The sequence below is a fragment of the Eleutherodactylus coqui genome, chromosome 5, assembly GCF_035609145.1.
Source record: "Eleutherodactylus coqui strain aEleCoq1 chromosome 5, aEleCoq1.hap1, whole genome shotgun sequence".
Taxonomy (NCBI): Eukaryota; Metazoa; Chordata; class Amphibia; order Anura; family Eleutherodactylidae; genus Eleutherodactylus; species Eleutherodactylus coqui.
Genome location: NC_089841.1, coordinates 85,533,368 through 85,559,803, shown reverse-complemented (window position 1 = coordinate 85,559,803; position 26,436 = coordinate 85,533,368). Strand labels below are relative to the sequence as shown.

Here is a 26,436-nt window from a genome sequence, read left to right as displayed (position 1 = left end):
ACAATTTTTATAAGTTTCAATGCGCTTAATGCGTTAAGTTTCAATGCGTTGGAACTTTAACTTGAACCAATTTTTCGTTACACTGGGCTGCCTCCAGGCCTAGTTACCACTTAAGCCACATTAACCAAAGCGATTCACCTGCCATCTTGGTTGGGCATGGCCAATTTTTATTGAGGTACATTAGTACTGTTGGTACACCAAATTTTTGGGGCCCTCACCTACAGTGTAATCATAGCAATTTGTATGTTCTTCGCCTGCACTCATGGTACAGAAAGGTGTGTGGGGTTGGCCTACACTTTAGCTACATAAATGTAACTTGGGCCTTGGCTATACTAAGGCTACTGACATGGAACGAAGACTGTGCTCTCGCTATACTGCTTCGGAATTGTTACTGGGGCCTGTCTTGAGTGCTACTATTGCTGACATGGAACGAAGACTGCGCTCCTCCTATAATGCTGCTAGTGATATGTTAGTGGGGCCTGTCCTAATGCTACGGCTGAAATGTTACGAATTCTGGCCTCTGCCTATACCGCTGCTAATGGTATGTCTCTGGGGTGTGGAAACAGAGGCTTCCCAAAGACATGATAGCGGCGAGGCCATTTCCCACCAACGCGGTTACTGTAAAGGTGCATATAACCACGGACACGTGGAGAGGACACGTAGTGCCTCAAAAACATCCCCCTCCTCCTCCAACAGGGAAAACATTCTTGGCAAATGCCTTTACATTAGTTCGTCTGGTGGCAGTCCAAGAATTTCACCTTTACTGACACAACGAGAGCCCCCACACCATCCCCCCGCCACGGCCCACTTAATCCTGGCCGCATTCCGAAAACCAACAAAATACAACCGTGCTACTAGGTCCTCAGTCACCACCACATTACCACCAACGCGGTTACTGTTAAGGTACATATTACCAGTCTGACTGGGGCATGCAGACACCTTGACAGAATGAATAGTGTGTGGCACATAGGTTCCCCATTGCTATGCCCACGTGTGCAGCTCCTGATGGCGGTGGCACAGGATTCTATTTCTCATTGCTTCTGTACAGCATTGTGGGCTATCGCCCCGCCCCTTTTAAAGAGGGCCGCTGCCTAGCCATGCCAACCCTCTGCAGTGTGTGCCTGCGGTTCCTCCTCATGGCAGACGCACTTCTAAATAGACATGAGTGTGGCGTGGCATGAGGGCAGCTGAAGGCTGCGCAGGGACACTTTGGTGTGCGCTGTGGGGGGGAGGGGGGGGGGCGGTTGGTCAGCATGTAACCCAGGAGAAGTGGCAGCGGAGTGTCATCCAGGCAGTGATTGTGCTTTGTTGTAGCTAGTGTGGTGCTTAGCAAAGGTATGCCATGCTAATGAGGGCTTTTCAGAAGTAAAAGTTGTTGGGAGGGGGGGGGGGCCCACTCTTGCCGGTATTGTGGCTTAATAGTGGGACATGTGAACTTGAGATGCAGCCCAACATGTAGCCCCTCGCCTGCCCTATCCGTTTCTGTGTCATTCCCATCACTTTCTTGAATTGCCCAGATTTTCACACATGAAAACTTTAGCGAGCATCGGCGAAATACAAAAATGCTCTGGTCGCCCATTGACTTCAATGGGGTTCGTTGTTCAAAACGAACCCTCGAGCATCGCGGGAAGTTCGTTCCGAATAACGAACACCCGAACATTTTGGTGTTCGCTCATCTCTAGTAATAGCCCATTCTGCCAGGCATGAACTATATGGGTTTCAGAGCTTGCAATTGCAGACAGGCCCTGGGGGTCTAAAAAATCTCTTTGACCCATGAGGAGACTAGTACTATAAACTACAAATGATTTTTTTATTGGGGCCCAGAAGATTCAAGTCACACCTCTGCATAGCACATTTACCCCATCCCTGTTGGGTTGTTGGTAAAGTTGAAGCTTGAGCATTAATGGATCTTGTGACTTTGGTATACTATTATTTCTGAGAAGATTCTGCTTTTGCTTTTAAGGCAAGATTAAAGTTTTACAGCTTTTTTTGTTGCAGCATGACTGATGAGAAGCAGATTAGAAAATGCAATAAAGTAAGGCTGGAAAGCCAATAAAAACTGGATGATCTTATAATGATTGTACACGACCAATTAGATTCTTATATTTATCATTGCTGAGGTCAGTCCTTTTAAAGGAGCAAGTTGGACGGCACACGGACAAGTGACAAGAAATGTTTGAGTGCAACTCATTCACACAATAAGTGGTCACCCAGACCTAAAGAGTGGACATTGCACCTACTAGGAGATCTCAGCTCTGAAGCCAGAACATTTGTTAATACTGTTCTGGACTATAACACAGGCAGTAACTGTAGATCAGTAGTGTAATGTATTTAGAAAGTTGCCTAATTTTATTTACCTTAAAGCAGCCCTCTGATTTCAAGACAACAGTCTGTCCTGGGACCAGAGGCGGTATGTTACCTACAATTGTTCTTTACTACTGTGCTTCCAATCCGCCAGTTTTGGGCCTTGTTTTTGGCTGTGCAAGATGGCTGCCATTCTCTAACTACTTAATGCACACTGTGCACTGCTTTCTGATCGGCCAGTGCTGATCATGGATCAGCTCTGGTCAGTGAGAGAGAAGGCATTGGTAGTCCAACACTACTAATGTACTGTGGTGATTAGGTAGTCTGAAAATTGGTCAGCCATCCGAGGAACGGCAGCAATGAACAACTGTAAGGTCGCCTGCAGACGGGCGGAAATTCCGCAGCGGTTACTTTAATTCTATGTATGTAAACTATAAAATAGTGTTGAAAGGTGGACTTATGCATTGATGTTAAATGATATAGATGAACATGAGCAGCGCTGGCCAATCAGGGCAATGTAAAGTATCCTCGACTACTAATGCACAGTGTGCGGCCACCGGGGTTTGTCTGAGACCGGAGGTTCGCTTTAATGGTACTGCCACCAGTTTTGAAAACTATACTTTTCTTGCGCTCAGTCATGGCAAACTTTACATCTGTTCTTGTAGTAAGTAAACTTGTACTTATTACCAAAATCATATTAATAATTCCGGCTTTTCCTTGTTTATAGACTCCTTTGGGGAAAGTGCAGGGTTGTATTTTATTGACATAACTTATAAACTGTGCGTAAAAGCAGAATATAGGGTTGCTCGTATTAATATACCACTGTGCAACTGTTGAAATGCAAGACCTAACAGAGAGAGCTATTATAGCCATGTCTTTAAGGGTATTAAACGTTACATGCCCCGGTTTGTAGCTGTTCTGCAGTTTGACATGTAGCAAGCCGCATATAAAATATTAATGTCTGTGTCCGTTTTGCAATCACAGGTGGTGTTAAATCTTGTGCATTAAACTGTTTGGCTGAAGGCTATAACTTTTACACTGAACGGGCCCCTGCTGTTATAGATGGAACTCGCTGCAACGCTGACTCCCTGGATATCTGCATCAATGGAGAGTGCAAGGTAACTGGTGCTAGATGAGTAAAGGGAATGTATCTTCAGAAAATTACCTATTCTACGAATCAGATTTTTAGATTAAACACATTTTGCTATATTTTTTTTGGTGATTTTTAAAAAAAAGTCAGTCTACATTTTAAAAAAAAATCCTAAAATCCTGCAGTTTTTACATAGACCACTAAGTTTAATAGCTGTCTGATACTTTTTGTTCTGTAGAAAACTTTTCTGCAGTCATCTCATTATCATCGCAGACAGGATAACCGTGAAAAGTGAGACCTGTGTATAGATAACACAGGAGCCACCATTCACAATAGGTAATGATCACAGCTCACCTCCTCCCTCTCCCTGCACAATGACCTCTACACATGTCAGTGTGCCCAAAAGACTTTTCCGCAGAAGTCAATGGGTCTCCTCCTTTCCTTTATGTCCCATGAGACTGCCGTAGAGCAAAGTGCTGTTAACTGTTAGGAAAAATAACAGCCCCCATAATCATGTACAGACAAAAGAATAAAACTATCTACAATTCTAACATCAAAAACAGCTTAGAAAACTGAATATGTTTCTCTATACGCTTTCAGTTAAAATAAAAAAAATATTGGTGATACATTCCCTTTAAGAAACGAAACGTAAAAGAGCATCAAATTGTAATGCAATGTACCATTATTTCTATTATTCTCATTGTTATGTTATAACTAAATGCCAGTAAAAAGATGTTTAAAAATAAAAAAAAATTACAAAAGAGCATCAAAGCTCCTATATAAGGCACAGAAAAAAGCCTCATGCAGCTAATTGCCGTATTCAGAGGGCCATATGCAACTGGCATTGAATAACGCATGAGATGGCACCCACCCATGTGCTGTCCACTATTCATGTATATTAGTTTTTTTCTTTGATGAGGCCACCCCTCTGGCAGACCATTTTTCACTGCAATGTTGAGTGATTGTTGGACTAGGATATTGGATAATTAACCTTCCCATATATTGAATTCCTCTTATATAGCATGTCGGCTGTGATAACATTTTGGGCTCTGATGCCAAAGAAGATAGGTGTCGTGTCTGTGGTGGAGATGGAAGCACCTGTGAAGCCATAGAGGGATTCTTCAATGATTCATTGCCTAGAGGAGGTGAGTACCTGTAAGAGTAGACATTTATTATATAGTGTGTACATTAGAGTTTTAGCATCCTAAAGGGAAGTTAATTGAAGGATTTATTAGAATTGCCCTATTTGAAGTTGGGAATGACCTTTTTTTTCCCCTAAAATTAATGCAACTCGTGTCGTCTCCTTGGATTAGCATTGTCTGCTGTAATAAAATGAACTAGATTGGCTGAAGGCTGATTTAGACACAACGATTTTCGCTCAAAAATCGCTCAAAGCCATCTTTTGAGCGATAATCGTCGTGTCTAACTGCACTGACATTGTGCAGTTTTCGTTAGCCAGCATGCTGAAAGACAGCGATCAGCCTTATCAGGAATTCACAGCGGGATACAGCTGATACTATTGTTTCAGCTGTATCCCGCTCCCTGAAGACAGGCTGGGTATGAAGAACACAGCGGTCCAGCTGTGTTCTTCATCCACCGCTCGGAGCGCTTAGCTGTATAACATCCGGGCGCTCCAAGCAGAGAACAGCTGGATGCACAAGACAAGTGGCCCCGCTTGTCCTGCATCCCCCACTCGGAGCGCTCGGCTGTATAACAGCTGGGTGCTCCGTGCAGAGAAAAGCTGGATGTAGAAGACAAGCGGTGAGCAAAGTGATCGCTCAACATTTGAGCGATCACCTTGCGCTTAAGGCACACAATGATTATCGCTCAAACGACACTCAAAAGATTTTTTGAGCTAGAATCGTTGTGTCTAAACCAGGCTTTACAGGGGTTGTGCAACATACACAGCTCCTTGCGGAATGCGGAGCCCAGTGCAAAGAGTTGCTTTTCCCAGGTCTTGCTCCTGTAACCCCTCGCAAACAGCTGATTTTGCTGGAAGAATCTGCAAGGGACATGTACTATTACAAGAGTACCATTCACATTAATGATAATTCTGTAATACAAGAACGGCACAAGGTCTGCCAGTTCCGGGTCATAGAGCTGGGTCCCAACCAGGGTACTCTGCTCTATGCAGTTCATATGTCCCAGTAGGGCAATTTAGAAAGGTTTTCCTTCTTGGTAACCTCTTTATAGTCTACTAGAGGTTTTCTACTGCAGTTCCCTAGATCCCACGATTGTTTAGCCAACAGAATTAAATGTACGGTATGCAATGGTTTTAACTTAAAGGGGTTGTCTCGCGGCAAACATCAAAATTTTACATTAGCCCATTCCCCCTGTCACCCCCCTGGCATAAAATAGCATTTTAAAGCGGTTTTTAAACCGCTTGCTACTCACCGATGTGATGAAAGATGAACTTATAAAATTCTCCTCCCAAGATGGCCGCCGGTCCTTTCCCAGGGGTGCACTGCGGTTTTCTCCCATGATGCACCGCGGGTCTTCTCCCATGGTGCACCATGGGCTCTGTGCGTTCCATTGCCGATTCCAGCCTCCTGATTGGCTGGAATCAGTACACGTGATGGGGCGGAGCTACGCGATGACGCGTAGAAGGGGGCGGGGCCAGAACGCCGCTCGTGCCCAGACCGTCCAGAAGGGAGAAGACCCTTCTGCACAAGCGCGTCTAAAAAAGCAAGAAGACCCCGAAATTAGACGGAGCCATGGAGACGAGGACGCCGAGCAACGGAGCAGGTAAGTGAATAACTTCTGTATGGCTCATATTTAAGGCACGATGTATATTACAAAGTGCATTAATATGGCCATACAAAAGTGTATAACCCCACTTGCTGCCGCGAGACAACCCCTTTAAAGCTAAGCTGCCGCGAGACAACCCCTTTAAAGCTAAATGAATAAAGTGAGTTAATTAATTGTTGGGACTATGTTGTAGATACATTTCCTGCAAGTGTTGGCACATTAATAGCTTTAAACATCTGTACGCTCTGATTATAACTTGTGGAGATAAGACAACCAGCGCATGATAGTCTGAGTACTAGATGTCTTGAGGATATATGTCTTAGTGTGGTTTAGACCCCTTGGAGACATATAGTAATGACTCACCAGATGTCTTCTTAATACCCTGGCCTTTATTATTGAGAATAGTGTAACACATTGGTTATTTGGTGTTATTTATATTCTCTTGCTCATTAGTATCCCCATCAACATATTTTCAAAGACTTTAGCTTTTAAAAAGGATTAAATAGTACATGCTAATGGCTAGATTCCCAAAAGAAGTAATTACGGTAATCCATTTGCCTCTCCGTCATGTCTTTTTGATCACTCCTTGATACAGTTTTTATGACTTACCATGCAAATGCTGATGTTACTATGTTGAAGTTTGATGTACCTGCAACCCAAATAAGAATAAGTTTACTATGTAATGTGACTGAAGATATATTGAGACTTTAAGGACTGTTTCAGGTAAGTAAGAGGCTAGGACCTGCAATGTTTCTTTAGGTGTACCAATCAACAGGATATGCCATAAATGTCTGATAGATGTGGGCCCACCTCTAAGAACCCACACCTATATTGAGAACGGGAGTCCCACAACCCATGCTGTCTTTGGATATGCTATTGTTTTAAAACCTTCAGATACCAAGTAATAACTTACCAGCTTTTATCTTCTAGGCTACATGGAAGTCGTTCAAATTCCACGAGGTTCTGTTCACATTGAAATTAAAGAAGTTGCTATGTCAAAGAACTATATTGGTAAGTTTGGATGTATTAACTTTAATTTCCATTTAACCCCAGTCACTTGTTATTGAGGTCTAGGAATTTAAGCTTTAGTAGAACATCTATCAGATTACTTGAAGGTTATAAGGACCCTAAGCTTACATTGTCCACAGCAGGTTTCTGCAAAGTATCTACTGACCATATTCTCTCTTGTGCTAAAGGGGTTGTGATTCGGTTGAACTGAGAAATAGATTTAAGTGAAGTCTGTCACTTGATATTAGCCCTATTAACTATTAGCACTAGTAGATCAGTTCTCAGACATACAGTGGTATCATACCTTTATTTCTTCTTCCAGCACTTCCACCATAGAGAAATCTTCATTCTTCTGCCCAATGTGCTGTGTACATATATGCCCATAGACCATTTGATGACTGCTTTCAGTCTTCTTTAGCCTCTTCCCTTGTCTAATGATTGACAGTTGCCTCCTGCTAGGCAAGGGGTGGGGCTTAAGATGACCAAGAGCAGAAGTATAGGACTAGTCTGAGCCAAGTGGACAACCCATCAGTCTAGGGCTCATTTCCACACAGTGTAGGAAAATTAATATTTCTCAAGGATGCAAGCACTGGCCGAAGAAATAAAGGTTGGGCCATGGTGCCAATCTACTAGTGTTCAGAGGGCTAATGTCAAGTGACAAACATCCTTTCAGGGAAGGGGATACCCATATGCTTTGTCAATTGGCGCTCATTAGAATGGGCTAATTTTTAGCCAGTTCAAATTGCTCCTTAGGGGCTAACCCCACTACTGTGATTTGCCTATGCCTCACATATGGAATACGGAGGTGTGTCCTGGCCTGTCTGCCAGTCTTCTGACCTGAACTCTGTACATCATATGCTCCTATGATGCTCAGAGTGTGGATCAGGCGACCCGCGGTCATACCAGGATACACTTTCATATTCCATATGGAGAAGAGAGGCAGAATTCAGTAGCCCCTTAGTCTTAGCAATACAGCTTTACATATTAAGAATGCCAAGTGCCTATAACTTTATCTTTTCTCAGTTTCTTTCTCTATTTTGGAAAAGTCTAACATTTTCCTTTTTGCTCTAGCACTGAAATCCGACTCTGATGACTATTTTATAAATGGTGCATGGACAATAGACTGGCCGAGGAAGTTTGATGTTGCTGGAACCGCATTTCATTACAAACGCCCAGCTGATGAGCCAGAATCACTAGAAGCCTTAGGACCAACAGCAGAAAGCCTAATAGTAATGGTAAAAAGACATTGAGAAAGAACTTTCTATGAATGTTCATCACTTTCCTCTGGGGTGTAGCTAGAGAGGAGATGGAAGGGCATATGCTTTTGTTGCTAAAGTGCCGAAGGGGAAATCAATAAGCCCCTTCTTGTATCTATATACAGCACACAATCTTTACCCCAGGTGGAGGAAAACAATGCTTGTCTTAGCAATAAAGTGTTTCATTCTTCATGGTCAGGATATAGGCTGATATTGGCTATTTTCAGGTATCTAACATTGTATTCGGGAATCTCAGAAATATTTAAGGTTCTTCTATTTCCCTGCAATTGCTCAGTTACCATAGAGAACATTACAAATACTTTCAGACTAATGTTTGCAGTTGTACAACCGGCCTTATATGGTCAGTAAACTTTACTCTTACTCCTTCAGTGAAGCAGGAAATTTCACTGACTCGTACGTTGGAGATATTCTTTTGGCTTTGTTAAGAATTGCTTAACTTGGTAATTTAATTTGCTTAAGAACCAAAGCACACACAGAATGATAAGAGTAAAAATAAAGATGGTTGTAAAAGTTACTGTGGATTTTATTACGAAAAGCTGCTTTGGAAATAAATAGTAACTTGTCTATTGGGACATTAGAGAACTTAACGTTTTGTGTGTTTTAAAAGTTTTGTAAAAAAAATAATCCTTTTTTTCTAGATTCTACTTCAAGAACAGAACATGGGAATACGATACAAATTTAATGTGCCTATCGCTCGTATCGGCAGCGGTGATAACGAAGTAGGATTTTCTTGGCATCATCTTCCCTGGTCTGAGTGTTCTGCCACCTGTGCTGGAGGTACGATGCCACCATGTCTTGACCAGCAGTCACCATGTCTTTTACATATTATTGCTAGTTTCAGCTGTTACACCATTTCTTTCACTTCACCATGCAGACAAAATTAGTGGCAAAGACCAGTTGTCACGGTGACATTGGGGTGCTATTGTAGCCGTAAAGTGAAAAGTTGAATAAAACCTTTTGATTTGTTTCTTTTTGAAGCCACCAAGAATAAAGACTTGATCTTGTATTCTTCAGAATCCAATGACCCTTTAGGTTCAGCCTCACAACTGGACATTCTCAGTTGTTGTCCACGTCTCAAGGCAGCATGGCATCCTTAAATGATCATCCATGCACCACTGTGTTTGACTGTTTTTATGTTGTTATTCATGTGTAATTTGCGTTACACCAGTTATAATGTAACTTGAATATTACAAAAGATTCCACTCTTGTTTCATCTGTCCTATTGTCCTAAAATGGTTGAGGATCATGCCAGTGTTTTTGCAAGTGTAAGACAGGCGTTCTTGGATAGCAGTTCCACCTTCCTAGTCTTCCATTTTAATAAATAATAATAAATATTGGTATTTGTATAGCGCCAACTTATTCCGCAGCACTTTCAGGTGATTATTACTTATTACCCCCCACCAAGCTGGGTTCTCATTTTACTGACCTCGGAAGGATGGAAGGCTGGAGTCCACCTTAAGCCGGTTACCTGATTCACGCGGGGATCGAACTTGCAACCTTCAGGTTGTAGGCGAGAGCTTACACTCTGCGCCACACGAGGCTCATTTTGCTCAGTGTTGCATGATTAACGCTCTAAAAAAAACTGTGGCATAATGTAAGTGTTTTTTCTCCCTGCCCTCCAAAATTATTAATAGAAATACGTTATATGCGCCCAAAAATGATACCGATAAAAACTGCAGCTTGCCATGCAAAAACTAGCCTTGATATGGCCACGACGAGGAAAAAATAAAAAAGCAATGGCATTTGAAGAGTGGAGATGAAAATCCCCCAAAGTGTTGCGTCCTTAGGTCCAAAATGGGCCATGTTCTTAAGGGGTTAAAGGCTAAAAACTCTTTGCTGTGATTAGAGAACATCTAAAAGGGGTGGTAAATCCGTTTACACATAGCTGTAGCTGTGACAGAGGAACCTTTGCATACCATAAATAGACTGCGTCATCTATGGGTCTCTTTATCTGGCTCTCTAGAACCAAAAGTCAAATCTTATAAGTAAATTGATGTCACTTTTTTGGACATGATCAGTTTTCTTCTCTTGATGTCACGAGAAAAACTTTCATTCACTGACAATAATCTGCTGTTTTGTAAATGAATAAAGTTTAATTACATAAAACCAGGAAAACCCCTTTAATCAATGCTGAAGTTCTCATATTCATTTGTTACATGAGCTAACAGCATGACCGCTGCATGGACCGCTTGTCTTGTTTGATACTTTGTCATCGGCGACAAACAAACAGGAGGCGATAGCACTTAAGCCTCTGCTTCATTTCTGACGTTTTCCTAAAAGCACGCTGGTCTGGTGGAATTCTTTATTTGTTTCGTTAGTATGACCTTTGGCAAAATACCGAGACGGGATAATGTTTCTCTTCAGAAGAACCCACTGGTTGGGGTATTACAGATTAGCCTAGTTCTAGATGCAGTTGAAACAATGTTTGCTGTGACCCTAAGCCAGCTGTCCAGTAGCTCCAAGAAATAACGTAGTATAGAGCGATCCGCTGCTCCGCTTTTCTGCGTGACTTCAGTTTTATATCTATGGCTTGGGGAACATTTGCAATTTATTGGTAAATTAGAATTTTCTGTTTAGATAAATTGTATCAATGTCAGAATCTATAGATATACAAGTTCTGTAATGGAATATACTATTATACAATTGGATTAAGATATTTTGAGATTAGTGGTGTGAGATGACCAGTTTGAAAAAAAAAACAACTTTTTTGTGTTAGGGTATTTTTTACACGCACCAATAGTCACCCAAGCAATCGCTCAAAAGAGGAGTTATGGGTGACCGTCGTTGTGTAAATGAGGGACCTGTCAGGGCAAGTGAGTGAGAATCGTTTACTTGTTGGAGTTGCTTGGTTTTTAACGCATTTGAAAACCAAGCAGCTTTTGACCCGGGTAAACAGGCAGTCATTCATGTATGCATAACTGCCTGTTTGCTATGAATGGAGTTGGGGGGCTAGAAGAGATCTCCAGTGCGCTCCAAGTAGTCCTCTATGCATGTGCTGTTATTATTGAAAGGCAAGTTTCTCCCAAACTACTGCACAGATCCACATAGCAGACATCACTGTAATCCGTGTGCCTGTCTCTGCCATATGCTGCCCTCAGATAGGGGTGCAAAAAGATGGTGACATAATCTCTTTAAGTAGGCAGTTTTTTTTGTTTGTTTTTTCTTTCTTCTTGGTGGTATTTCCTTGTCTCGTTCCAAAAGCCATAATGTTCCTATTTTTTCATAGATGTGGCTGTTTAGGGTTTTGTTTTTTTTGCGGGGTGCACTAGCACCATTTTGAGTTGCAATTTACTAATTTCTAACTTTTTCTGGGGTTACTTTTATTCTGCAGGTCAGTACAATTACACTTATACTACATTTATACCGTTTTTAAATTTTTTGGTTGACTACTTTTGAACAATAAAGCAACTTTTTTGAAAATATTTTTTTTCTCTGACATTTTGAAAGTTATAACTTTTTCATTTTTCCATCGGCAGAGCTGCGTAAGGGCTTCTTTTTCTTTTTGCAGGACGAGCTGTAGTTTTTTTGGTACTATTATATGGTACATACAACTTTTCAGTCACTTTTATCCCATTTGTTTGGGTGAGGTGAGGAAAAAACAGCAATTCTGGCATCTTTTGATGGCGTCCGCCTTGTGAGATGAATAATGCGCTAGTTTTATAGCGCATGTTATTTTGGATGTGATGATACCAGATATGTATTTTTTTTTCTTTTTACATACTGGTTGCCGCTAGAAATTGCTTTCTCCCGATGCCAGGCTACTCTTGCAAGTGCAGCAGGTGGCAATTAGCGCTAATGATTGTTTGCAATCATTATGTAACTAGCTCCCCAGTGTATATAAGTTGGCTAGTATTATTTTTGGCTAGTTATTCCAGTCTATCTGCAACTTCATGGAGTCCTTCTCCCCAGGTGGGTCATATGTTCTCATTCTGACCACATGAAAATTACTTGGGTTTATGTTCTCTCAATAAATCGGCATAATTTCTGTGTGGTATTACATAAACCCTACCATACAAGCTCAGCACGGGAGGCAGAAAGTTATATCGCAGTTGCTGATGTCTAGAGGCTTTTGTCACACAGTTATAATGAAGAAGATCACAGCTCACCCCCCTGGCTGTATAATTATGCTCTGCAGTTTATTTAGGTGAAAATAGATTACGGAAGGTAATGGCAGTGTCCTCGCAGAAGGCAGAGATGGTACTAGCTCTAGCTGGTCATGTGATGCTCTGCTGCTTCATCATGGGAGTGTTTGCAGAGCATAAAGAAAGTGAGCATGGTGCAATCTCAGCATTAAGAAGGTGCCTGATAAGTATCAGACAGGAGGCTTATACTGTATGCAGGTTACTAGTAGAGCTATATCCAACAATGTACAATCGGTGTACACTGCCATATTCAAGTATACAGACAGGGCTGTTTGAACAAACACTACCGTCTACCCTGTTCCACTACTTTCTTCTATTCATAGTAAGTGGAATTTCCCTTTAAAGGGGTTGTCCGGTAACTAGACACATTCCCCTGATAGTTGTAACTGCGTTAAAATAACAAACAGAGCTGTACGTAACCCTCCTTTTGCCACTGCGATCGACCGCTGCAGCTCTGCCGTGATCCCGGCATTTCCTATAGCAGATGATGTCACCGGAAGTCAGGTGACCGATGCTACCAATCAGAGGCTGCAGCATCATCTCCCGTTCTTCTGGCATCAGCGACCACATCCTTGGGTGCCATGATGCCAGGAGTTCAGGGCAGTGACACTGCAGCCTCTGATTGTCTGCAGTGGTCAGCTGACTTCCAGTGATATCATCTGGCATGACAAATGCCAGAACCATGGTGGGGCGAAAGACAAGGGGTGAATAGAGCTCTGTTTGTTGTTTTACAACAGTTTCAGCTGTCGAGGGAATGTAGTTCAGTAACTGAACAACCCCTTTAAGCTGATAATGCATTTCTACAGTAGTACAACTACTTTTACGATTCAGAACCAGTGTTGTACATTTGGTTGTTGCTCACCTAATTATTTCATTTTTTAGAAGCTGAAATGAGCTTTGCATGGCTATGAAATTCATTATCGACTTTTTCCATTTGGTTTTGACAAGGGCAATGGGAAAAAAGTCTAAAAATGGCGTCCAGAAAACTCAGACACATTATGCTGCTCATAAACTCTCATTTAATGAAAATTGTGTTTATAGATTAGTATCTTGAGAAAGAATACTTAAATATAAAGTTGCTTTTTCCACTGGGAAGACAAAGGTACTGGCAAAAGGATGAACATCCCATGATTTGATGAGGCTGTCAGAAGGAATGTCTGGGTTAACCAGCTTGTTATGGGTTTATTGATGCACAATTCACCAGGTTCTGGCGTTCTCATGAAGTGTAATCTTATACCAACATTTATTTTTGTGACTGTTCATTAAAGTGAATGCATTGTTAACATGCTTGAGTGTAAAGTGTCCAATGCTTTGTAGTTCTAGATTTGTAGTCCTGAAAAGTGAGACTAGATCCTGAGGAACACCAATAATTCCATCCCTGAGACACTGTCACCTAATCACTGAAGTCTTTGTAAGGACACTCTTTTATTATAAGTCATAAATCTTTTGTGCAACTGCTTGCAATTATTCTTCTGGGACCTTGAATCAACGCTTTTAATAAGGCTTTTGGATTACTAGAGAAGAGATCTTGCTTTGAGATATTCTGTGCTATAAGGGAGGTCAATGACTTAAGAAGACAACCTTAATTTTACAATGGACTTGGTGAATGGATATTGTGTATTTGTTGTGGTTCATAGTGTAGAGCACTGGTCTGCAACGTATGGCTTTGCAACAGCTTGAGAGCCATACCTCTCAGCATGCCCTGACAGCCTTCTGTCAAGGCATCCCACAGAGCCAGAGGTTTAGAGGGATCCAGAACACTAGAGACAACTCAAAATGGAGCTTCATCTTGGGGAAATTATTCCCCTTGCTTGGGATATATTTCATTTGCTATTACTGGGCAAATCTTCTCATGCAAGCTGCACTATTTCGTCCCGTAAAAATGCCAGGGCGTCTGGCGAGCAACTGAACGGACCTCATTATAATCAGTGGGGTCCGTTGGGTTCTGTCATAAGATGGATTCGTTCGGCCAGGCATTGCTGTTTTTCTGCTTCCTGAATGAAGCAGGAAAGTGGAAACCCAAAGCACTGATATGCACGAGCCCTTAAAAAGTCAGTATCTTGAGAAATAAATGGATATGTACTAACGTTATCATTAGAATATTTTAATAGCACGTCCAAATAGATCCAACAAAAAGGTTTACCTATTGACATACATGTAGTCATTTTTTAAAAAGAAAGCAGAAACCTCATGTATGACATACAGTAAACAGGATTAAAGGCACTCTTCCCTGATACTTAGTTGTACAACCTTTAGAAACAAGATAACCCCCAATCATTTTTGTATCCATGTGTGAGCTTCTTGCACCTGTCTAGTAGTTTCTTCCATTCTTGCACTGTAGTTCCGACAAGCTCTCGAATGTTTTCAGGTTCTTTCTGTAATAGCAGATTTAAACTCTCTCTCCAAAGATTTTATTTCGATTGAGATCAGGCCTCATTGCTGGTCAGTTTTAAAACCTTCTTAACTGTTCTTGAGGAATTTTGGATGTGTGCTTTGCGTCATTATCCTTCTGTAGGACCCATTTTGTGTGACTCGCGCCTAGTTTTCCTACACTTGTAAGCATTTTGCTCTGATAATCCTCTGATTTCATTGTTTCTGTAACACGTTCAAGACCTTCAGTCCTTCAGAAAATTATGGATCCTACACCATGTTTCACTGTACCTAGGGTGCATTTTTCTTAATAGGCTTCATCATCCATAAACCTAACGTTCGTATGCATTACCAAAGAGCTCTAGTTCTTCATCTGTTGATAGACATTTTCCCAAAAGGATTGTGGTTTGTCTGTATAATTTTTGGCCAAGTTTGGTCTCTCATTATTATGCATTTCTTTAAGCAGTGGGGTACTTCTTATCCTTCACTCATAAAGCCTTATTTCATTCAGTATGCAGCATATGGTGTTTTTTTTGCTACATTTCAAACCAACCTTCGTACGGTTCTTTAATCAATTTGTAATATATACAAATTTTCCACCACATCCGATAAGTTTCTTTTTACTGTTCTATTAGTACCAAACTTCTTGATAACATTTCAAACTGCTGAAGTTGCGATGCCAAGGTCTCTGCAGATAGCCTTCTATCCGTTCGACTACTTGTACTTGGTGATGATAGCATTTCTGGTCTGCTTAGATAGTTTTCTAGTGTTTGCCATTGTGAATAAGAAACTGCAAATAAAACTGGTCTTTTTAAGCATCAAAGCTACCATTCATAGGCTAATTACAGTCATGGGAGCATGACAAGGTGGGGACTGGTGAGTCTGATTTCCAATTAATCACAGGTTAGTCTGATTTAGTCGTTTTTGCCATTAATCTACCATTGTTTTCAATTTTGTAACCTTTTCTCCTGCAAAGTTTTTATTTTGTTATTTTTGTGTCTTCTGCTTTTCTGTATTAAACATACCAGTTCATATATCCAAGCTGATTCACTATATACTTTATTTCAGGAAATATTTTACTTGGTGTACCTAATATTAAGGGGTGCCAATAATCTTGACCACAATTATATAATTATCCATTCCTCAACTAAGAAATGTAGTCCATTATCTCATCTGTATATTTTCTAAATTAGTTGACTCTGTGAATACTGAGTATGCCAGTTGAAAGCCTTCCAAACTGGAACTTGTGGACTTCTAGCTGTACCCTCTTGACCGAAGAGGCAGTACAATGTCAAGACTTGACAAAATGGCACTGCCAAATGGGTCCCTGTGCAGATACTTTACACAAAACTTCACAAATAGCGTAAATGGGAGAAGAATAAATGTTTCTACATTATAACCTTTACATTATGTAACCAGTCCTGTTCTGTATGATCATATACTTTTTTGTATAATTTTTTTAACCGGTTTATAATTGTTTTGCAGGTATCCAGAAACAAGAGGTTGTGTGTAAAAGACTGGATGACAACTCTGTTGTGCAGAACAATTACTGTGATTTGGACAGTAAGCCACCAGAAAATCAGAGAGCCTGTAATACAGAGCTTTGTCCACCTGAGTAAGTACTACTCTGTCTGCTGTATAGTAAGAGACTGGAAGTCCAGCAGCCGGTTGTGAGGCAAATGACAATGGGAAAAGTAGAAAGTTACCTGGAATGTGCTATATTATTGACATTGCAGAGGCTGATTGTCCGAGATCACCTCTGGACTTTTCCAGACTGTATAGCCTTCTGGTGGGCATCTGGTAAGGTTCAGCCTTCAGTTGCAATTTCGACACCGTGCTGGGTTGGGAGTGGTACTGTTTCAGAATTTAAAAAAATGTAACATGTCACTGCCCTTTACCGATTGCCTTTTTGACCAAACATGTGGACTGACTTTACTCTGAGCAATCAGGTCTACTTGACTTTGAAATGGCTATTTACAATATGCATGTTCTAGTGCATATATTACGCTATGTGTATAATATAGTTAGGTGAAACTTTCATATTCCTAAGGTTACGGCCTCTTGGCCACACTCACTCTTGTTACATATACTGATATATATTCTTAATGATACAAGAAAAACCTAGTAGGCTACATTCACACATTTTGGTAGTAGTGCACACAATGCATGTGCATATTGTCACAATCAACAGTTTTGAAGGGTGGTTTGAACAAGACAATCCCTAATATATTGAAGCAGATCTGGCAAATGCATTGACATCATAGATCCCTGGTGATCAGATGTTATTATCAGAGTAAGTCCCCACTGGCCGTACATTGGGACTGCAAACGAAATTTAGTATTACACGGTGAATATTCAAATTTGGCTAAGAGATAGGAACTCCAAGTTTGGCTCCCCCATCAAGATGCGCATATGAAAAGGGGCTGATAGTGGCAATCTTGGTATTTTATTTATTTTTATTTGTAGAAAGCAATTGATTCTATAGAAAACCATCATTGTGGGTCCATTTTTTTTACCTAATTTATGCAATTGTGGGGGTGAGGAAAAGTGCCACAAAATTGCGCACTGCCGTTTTAAGCACTTCTAAATGATGCAAATGACAAATTACAAAAAATTCTTTACTAAATGGAAAACAAAAACATTCAGCAGAAAATTTGTTGAACCATTGAGGAGTTAAAATACCCATAAGGAACTTAAAAAGCAAAATCCCATGGGGATGGCTTGTAGCAGGAGGGGCAGCATCCAGAGTGCACAGACAGACATTTTTGGGGGTCTAGGAGTAAAATGTGTTTTGTAGTAAGAAGAAATTGACTTAAAGTCTCAAGAAAAAGTTTTGTTGTTAATTTAAGGATTTATTGTGGTCTCTGCTGGAGTGCTTCTGTCTGAAGCTGAAGGCTGTTTACCATTTGTACAGCTGAGGATTTTGACAGTCCGTGAACATGATAAATCTATCCAACTAAACAGTATTTTTCCTTTTGCATATGTGAAGGATGAAGTGTCTCGGAAAACATTTGGTATTCATTTATTAGAAGCAGCCTCCCTTGAACCTTAGTGGGGCAAAAGCTACGGTTGAGCAGTCTGAAACGTTTCCCCAGTGAGCTCCATTCTGTAACAAGAGTATGATCTGTTGAGGAAAGCATTGACCAAACCTCAATTACGTTGGTTGGTGCAGTCTCTTTCTTATCTTTACATACAACTTAAGAAACAGCTCATTCTTGAATTGGTTATCTTTCAGGAGTAATTCCTGAAAATTCAGTTTTCTTACATGAAAGTCAACAGATGGTTAAGATAAGGTTCCAAAGAAATTGTAAGAGAATCTTGGCTAGGTTACATTTTGTATGTCATCAGTTACAGACTGTATACCATAGCATTGCCTCTGCTGTCTGATCATTCTTAACCAGTTTAGCACATAGCGTACTATTAATCTGTCTTCTCACCGAAAACGTCAAACCTGTCAACATGTGATAATGAAGAATTTCACACTCCGATGCAGGATGAACAAAACTTATGGTAACTTATTTTTCGCATCTTCTCCTTAGAGGCAACACAGTACTATATGAAACTGTGCACATGACAAAAATGTCAACTTTAAACATCTTTGGCGGCCTTCCAGGGTTGAGCAGCATGCTGTTCCTTGTTTTTAAAAGACTTTTGTTCCTTTATTGTGATAGAGAGCCATGGCGGTGCACAGGCAACCTGCTAAAAGCTTAAACTGATTTTAATTTAAATTGCTGTCATTTTAGAACATGCCGGGGCTTTCATACATAACGGAACTAATGTGTCATCGTCTGTCAACTCTAGATTCTGTGCTGGTGACACATATACATGACCATTTTATCAAATTATTGGCAAATCGTGTATTGAATAGACTTAGATTTTCTATGAAAAAGTAAACTATCAAGTTTTATTTCTGAAGGTTCATGAACTTTTGATTTTTTTGAAATATACTAGGAGTAGCCCTGGTGACCAACTCCCACTTTTATCAGATGGATTTAATAATTAATGCTGGATACAAGTCGTAACGTTTTGTTCACAAGCTTGGATATTAGACTTTTTTTCCCAACTTGTTGAAAAAAGTTGCTGGAACATTTTTTTCCAAGGGTTAGCAATTTACTGTTTGTCCTCAAAAGTTTGTCTGTTTATTTGTACCATAAACTGAGTGACATCATATTCTATGTTAGTTTTTATTCATGTTGTAACAGATCAAGCAAAATGGTGTGGTCACAAAAATCACAATGCAGACCCAAAACTGTGGTTGCTGAGATCAGATATATTTTTTATTTTGGTTCTCTTACTGATGCATTTCTATTATAGCTAGTATCCAGTAGCCTTCATCTGGATACAGGGCACTCCTATACTTGCATTTCTGCAGCTCATACAATATGATCGGATATTTAGTATAGGAACAGGGTCCTATCTGCATCTTGCTCTATAATACCATCCTATAGGGCCATCCGTAAACCCGAATGGCGATACATGCTATTTGCATCTAATTATTTATTCACCCAAGAACCGCATCTCCTAGCAGGATAGGGTACCGCCTTCATTTTATGTTAGCCATAGACTATTGCTGGGATTGTAGTGCTTTTTGCTCTTCACTAGGCACTGTGATCTAGTTCTTTACTAGACACTGTCTTACCCTTGAGCTCAGCTCATTGGTCTAGTGAGATATTTTCTAGGTTTATCACTACATCTCTTTTTTATGGTTCTTTTTCTAATCAGGCTCCTGAAGAGTCGTTAGTACGACAGAAATGCGTCGAGGCATACCGTAATTGTCTTTAGTGAACCACATTATTGCACTTAGGAATCATCCAGATTACAAATCACAATAGGCCTATGGTGATCTTAGTGCCTTATCTCTGGTTTGATTCTCGTGCACTTAGTGGGATACTAGACCCTTTTCATTATACCCTTTTGGGTCCTATCCCCAAACCTACACTCTACATACTGATCCTCATCTCTATTATTGAGTGGACAGGTCTAGACGCTCAAAGCAATGGGCAGATAGGCATTACCTCAGTGGTCAGGTGCTATTGTCCCTTTGGCTGCCTTCCCTATCGAATTACTGTTCCTTCTTTGAGTATTTTTACTTTCATTTGTCTACAAATTGGCTTTATCGTCTTCTAGACACTATAGACATAGCCAACCCAGGTTCAGGAACTATACACAGTGCCCGTTAGTGTAGACTAATATTTGTGTTGTATCTGCATATAGCCGCCATTTTTTGCTTTTAGTATTCTTCATTAAAAGTTATATTTTAGGAGTTTTTGAGTGTTTAAGTAAAACTTGCGTACATCGTCCTGAAGAAGACCTCTGACCTATTTTGCACATTTTTGGAGATTTTCAGCAGTTACTGCACTTTGGTGTTGCTTAAACAACTTGGATGAGCTCTATATTCTTTCTACTACAGATGGTTTATCGGTGACTGGTCTGAGTGCAGTAAGACATGTGATGGGGGAATTCGGACACGGACAGTGCTTTGTATTCGAAGGATTGGACCTTCAGAAGAAGAGACACTAGATGACATCAGCTGCTTAACTCACCGGCCCATTGAAAAGGAAGCTTGTAATAATCAATCTTGTCCTCCTCAGTGGGTTGCCTTGGACTGGTCTGAAGTAAGATTAACATCCTATAATAATCTAAATGTTATATCTTACTGTATATGGTTAATTTATGTTTCCATATTTGATGCCGTTTTATGATACTAGTAAATGCAGAACTGTCCAAACTACACAATTTTCCCTGTAAGGCCTCCTTCCCACGAACGGATTTCCGCCGCGTAATTCGCGGCGAAAATCCGCTGCGTTGCCCGCAGCTATTAGGTTCTATTGAACCTAATAGCACAATGCTCACGATGCGTAATTCCACCGCGGAATTACGCACCGCGATTTCTCCCGTCCTCACCCGCAGCATGCTCTATTTTCTGCGGGTGAGGACGGGCTGTACGCACTGACGGCTTCCATTGCAGTCAATGGAAGCCGTCCATTCACGCTATCTCCCGCTGTAACCAGCGGGAGATAGCGTGAAAAAACGCTTTCCCGCCCACCGCCGAGCGTCATATGACGCCAAATGACGCGGTCCGGCCGCGTCACGTGACACGGCCGGCCGTGCACGTGACACGGCTGGTGACGCGAGGGCGGTGGGCGGTGACGGGCGGTGACGCGCGGCGGTGGGCGGGGAAGCGATTTCACGCTATCTCCCGCAGGTAAGTATAGGGGCTCTGGGGGGCGCCGTGACGGGCTTCACAGCGGAATATTACGCTGCGGAGCCCGTCACGCTCGTGGGAAGGAGGCCTAAGACTATAAGCTTAGCAATACCACAAAACATATTAGGTAGAGTCTGAAATATGCTTATTTCATTTACAGTTATAGACATTCCTGAAACCAACCTTCAAGGTTGCCCTAGGCTAGGAAAGTCTTGTGAGACAACTGAAACAAGTAACCATCCATCTTTATGCATCCTAACCAATACTTTTGCAGCTTTTTTCTGTATATCTCTTGAAGGCTAACGTTCAAGGAGAGAAAAAAAAAGTCATGTATTTTCCTAAATTTTTAGGTATGTTAAAATGTAAATCTGTGATGTCAGAATTGGGTCATATTTTTAAAGAATGAAATGAGGGCTGAGAAAGTTGTTTCTTAATCAGAACGGGGAAGTACAAATGTTGTTTTTATGACATTATATTAGAATTTATTATCAGTTGACTACATATTCCATATTGCTCTATGGAAAAAGAACTCGCATCCACCTGTATCCAAAGCCCCCAATACAAGTCTTTTTCTTCACTTTCTCAACTTTTTCCAAACCAAACGATCCTTAAAGGGGTTCTCTGCCATTTTTTAAGCTGATAAGCAATCCTCTGTATGTAGTTGATGGGTGGGTGCCTGCTGCTTGGGACACCCTTCCATCAGCTGATCGTCTGGCCTGCTGTACAATTTAGAAGGCTGAAAGTTGTCATCAGTGGAAGGGGGAGGAAGTGGAAGCACCCGCTTCACTCCCACTGAATTCAAAGGGAACACAACACTCTTCCACTACCTGCTTCTATCATGGTCAGGACTGGAAGGAATGTCTTGACCATGAGAGAAGCAGAAAGTGGAAGAGCAGCGCAGTGGGAGGGAAGTTGGTGTTCACACTTCCTGTGCTGACTGCTGATGACAACGTCCAACCCACTTCCCTGACCGCAAGCTGGATGATCAGGTGATGGACAGGGGTCCTGAGCAGTGGACCTCCATCCATCAACTACTGATGACCTATCCACAGGATAGGTCATCAGTTGAAAAAAGGGTAGAAAACTCCTTTAAAAAGCACAACAGAAGAAACCCCTTAGTTTAGCTAATTTGCCTTGTGTATTTATACCAGTAATCACATAGTGATCTTTTTTGGGGTGGTTGTGAATGGGGAGGGGGGGGGGGGGTTCTTGCAGTTATTGATTATGTACTTTCTGTAGTGAAATCAGCTCTCCATCCATTGACTTCCTGGTGCGCTAGTACTTGCATACAGAAGCCAATCTGAGCATTAAGGTCAGAGCAGCAGCCTGGACCTCTAACAAGAAAGAGCTGGGGTTTAGTAAAATACTCCTAAACCACTATTCAAGAAGTGTATTATGCCTTTTATATTGGCCAACTGAATAGATTCTAAATGCTAGCTTTTGAGACAACTTGGGTCTCTTTCTCAGTTATTGGACATATAAATAGTTAATATTTCACTTAAGGTAGTTTTCTCCTCACCACTGAGAGCCACTACAGTGGTTATTTGATTTTCATAAGTTGGACTCTCCAAACTTGGCAAACCACTAATTTTGCTAAGGGAAGAGTCAGTCGACTATGATAGATGGCCGGTTCAGGAGCTCTTTGCTCTGGCTCACTGAGAGGGGTGCCAAGTGGAGGACCCCCCAACTGACGTACATATGCCCTAGTTGGATTGTTTTGATGAGACAACCTCTTTAATATGTCGGTTCATTAAAGGGGTTGTCCCGCGGCAGCAAGTGGGTCTATACACTTCTGTATGGCCATAATAATGCACTTTGTAATGTACATTGTGCATTAATTATGAGCCATACAGAAGTTATAAAAAGTTTTTCACTTACCTGCTCCGCTGCTGGCGTCCTCGTCTCCATGGAGCCCGCCTAATTTTCGCCGTCTAAAATGGTCGAATGGCCAAATTAGACGCGCTTGCGCAGTCCGGGTCTTCTGCTTTCTTCAATGGGGCTCCGTGTAGCTCCGCCCTGTCACGTGCCGATTCCAGCCAATCAGGAGGCTGGAATCGGCAATGGACCGCACAGAAGAGCTGCGGTCCACGGAGGAAAAGGATCCCGGCGGCCATCTTCAGCCGGTAAGTATAGAAGTCACCGGAGCGCGGGGATTAAGGTAAGCACTGAGCGGTTTTTTTTTTACGTCCCTGCATCGGGGTTGTCTCGCGCCGAACGGGGGGGGGGGGGTTGAAAAAAAAAAACAACCCGTTTCGGCACGGGACAACCCCTTTAAATGGCTGTATGTTGGGTCTTCTCAGTAACCTATACGTGTATTCATCAGTGAATCTGATCCTCATGACTAGATCACTGATCCTTAAATGGTTGAAGATGCTTTTATTTTTACTCTGTCTGTTAAAACCATAAATGGTTTTTGTATGTGTGTCTAAACTTTAATGAAAACGTGTGTTGGATATATGACGGCAAAGAACACGTCAGCAAATCATAGGTATACAACAGCAAGAGCAGATCAAAAGTAATTCTCAGCTTACCCTGTCAGCTTCTAGTAATAAAGCCTCTAATCAGTTTTCAAAGGAGCACGTCTCAGAAGCCAGATAATACTATGCCAATAATTTACTGTAGGCGATAAACATAAAACTCGGTCAGTTTTAACCTCTTTCAAACTGATCTGTTGGGTTTTCTCGAGCACGGATGTTACCATAATTGTTGGATGGGACTGTAAACTGTAAGATATGGTTAAAGTCCCCAGTTGTATTCTGGCATGACCTGCAGATCCTCAGGCTGGGGTATTTTTTGGGTTGATGAAAACAGTAGGAGAAAACTTTCACCGTTTCTTAGAAGCCACGATGGGCTTATAGTTCTTAGAAAACAAAGATTGCTTCTAATGTAACGGCTTGATAGTGGTCGTAGAGCAAAGATAATTCCGGATTTTGCTGAAATCCATGTCTTTGAGAAAGAACAGATCGGAGTTGTTCTTTGCGGCATGCACACTACAAAGCCTGAGCTGTCATGTTATAATAGTAATTCATTAGATTACAATGTGCACTCTATAATAATAAGTGCATTTTGTGCTCACATAAAAGAATTTACACACGTTCTTCCTTTTTTTTCCCCCTCCGAAGTGCTTGGGTTACTAAAACACTACAAAGACTGATTGAACTGTAAAAAAGAATTTAAATAAAACATTGTTATCTTAGAAATGTGGTAAGTGGGTGCCACATGAAAGCAGTTTTGAAAATGCCAGCATATTGGCACAGTGCAGTAAAAACATCCATGCATACCAGAACTGGGGGGATCACATTTGTTTTTCAGCGCTAGATAAATATATAAGGTTTTTTTTATTTCTAATCTGGAACACTTGTAAGCCAGGACTAGAGCCATAGTAGTTATTTTTAAGGGTGCAGGGTGGTTAGCGGTTCAGAATCTTATTTAAGGAACATAGGATCTACAAGTTAAGGTATTTTCTTCGTTAAGAAACTGGCATCAAATGTCTTTCAAATATATAACTTGTATGTTCCTTTATGTTTGCAATAAAGCAACCCTCCGGTTTTGGGACAGAATTCTGTCCTGGGACCAGTGGAGCGTGGGATGTATTACCTGCAGTTGTTGTTCACTGCTGCCCCTCCTATCTGCAAGTTCTAGGCCTCCTTTCCAGTCATTCAAGATGGAACCAACATTTTTTTAAAATACCTAATGAACGTTGTGCACTGCTGTCTGGTTGGCCACTGCTGATCAGGTGAGCAGTCATGGCCAATCAAACAGCTGGTATAATGCATGGGTAGTCTAACACTAGCAATGGACTGTGGGGATTAGGTCATCTGAATACTGCATCCGCTATCTTGGAGGCTTTAAACGGGACCCAGAACTAATGAATTAGAGGCATGGCAGAGAAATAAAAAATAAATCTTGTAATTTGTATAGCGCCAACTTATTCCGCAGTGCTTTCAAGTAATTTATTTATGGAGTTTGGCGTTTGTGTCTCCTTCCATGTTCAGATGGATTTTCCTCTACAATCCAAAACATACCGATTAGATTATTGTCCAGGACTCAACTAATTATGAGCTATCCTTAGGATAGGCCATCAGTTGTAGACTGGCTTGGGTTCATTGCCCAGGATCCCTGCTAATCAGCTGTTTGTCGGGCTGGCACACTCACGCACTCAGCTGATTTCTGCAGCTGTCTGAGCTGACCCAGGTGGCAGACTCTCACTATCTACTATTGATGGCTTATCCTAAGAATAGACCATCAATAGTTTACAACTAGACAACCCTTTAATAGGCCCTTGTGTGGATTAGGGTAATGAGATGGGAAAATTAAACACTGAACCCCTTGAATTAAGAATCAACGTGAGGTCATTCTATATAGTCAAAGAGTACTTGCACTTTCTCTTGCTGGAGAGCTCATGCTCCGTCGGCCGTTTTAAGCTCCTTCCAGGTGCTGAAGATGGCCCCATATAGTGCTGTATGGGGTCATATTCAGCTGCCAGAAGGAGCCTAAAATGGCCAATAGAGCATGAGCTCTCCATCATGAAGGTGCAAGTACTCTTTAAGTATATTCTATGAGTAGACAGGAAATAATAGTACAAGGAAATGTGAAGAACATGGGTCATTATACTTCATGTGACTAAGTTCCTCTGAATAGCTGGAAGTGAAGGAATAGCTCAGCGGTGATGCTGGGACTTGGTATATGCAGAATAGAATTGCATTTTGGCATAGATTATACCAGAGGGATCAGTGAGGTGGCATAAATGTGTTTTGGAGTTTTAACTCACAGAAAAAGAAGCCAAGAATGCACTATCTGATAAACTGCAGGGCAGGCTCAATCACCATTAGACCCTGATAGAATGCAGAGAGCCAGATTGCAATATGAGTGAGCTAAATGTTCAATGAGGACTAGTATACAGCCACCCAGCTCAACCCAGTTCAGATTGGGGGAGGGGTGACTGCTGACAAACATAGTCTGCACATATGAACTGATACCAAGGATGCCAGCCATAGATAAGTGCACCACTCCATACAGGATTACAACCCGTACTGGCAAAGCAGGGAATTACCCTGTATCACCACAGTGATGCCATGTATGGTGTGTCACACTTAACGATGGCTGACATCCTTGGTATCAGTTCACATGTGCAGACTATGCATGTTAGCAATTTGTGTTAGTTCTTGGCTTCTTTTTCTGTCAGTCATGTCTTTGTACATTTTTTCTCTCACCTCTGTGATTTTGTTTTGGAGTTTTGTAATTTTATTTATTCTCTTCAGATAACACCTTTAAGAATGAACTGATTACACT

At 41.3% G+C, this 26,436-nt stretch overlaps 1 protein-coding gene across 3 annotated transcripts in view; it reads left to right on the top strand.

Moving 5' to 3' along the window:
• ADAMTS6 (ADAM metallopeptidase with thrombospondin type 1 motif 6) overlaps positions 1-26,436 on the top strand; it is a 310,696-nt gene that overhangs the window by 265,817 nt on the left and 18,443 nt on the right. For 2 of the 3 annotated variants that reach the window (XM_066602794.1, XM_066602793.1), the window contains exons 16-22: positions 3,289-3,422; positions 4,416-4,539; positions 7,073-7,153; positions 8,222-8,385; positions 9,066-9,204; positions 16,425-16,554; positions 20,350-20,554. In XM_066602794.1, the coding sequence (XP_066458891.1) occupies positions 3,289-3,422; positions 4,416-4,539; positions 7,073-7,153; positions 8,222-8,385; positions 9,066-9,204; positions 16,425-16,554; positions 20,350-20,554 (977 nt within the window). The remainder of the gene's footprint in view (positions 1-3,288; positions 3,423-4,415; positions 4,540-7,072; positions 7,154-8,221; positions 8,386-9,065; positions 9,205-16,424; positions 16,555-20,349; positions 20,555-26,436) is intronic. The other variant, XM_066602795.1, reaches the window with a different exon arrangement.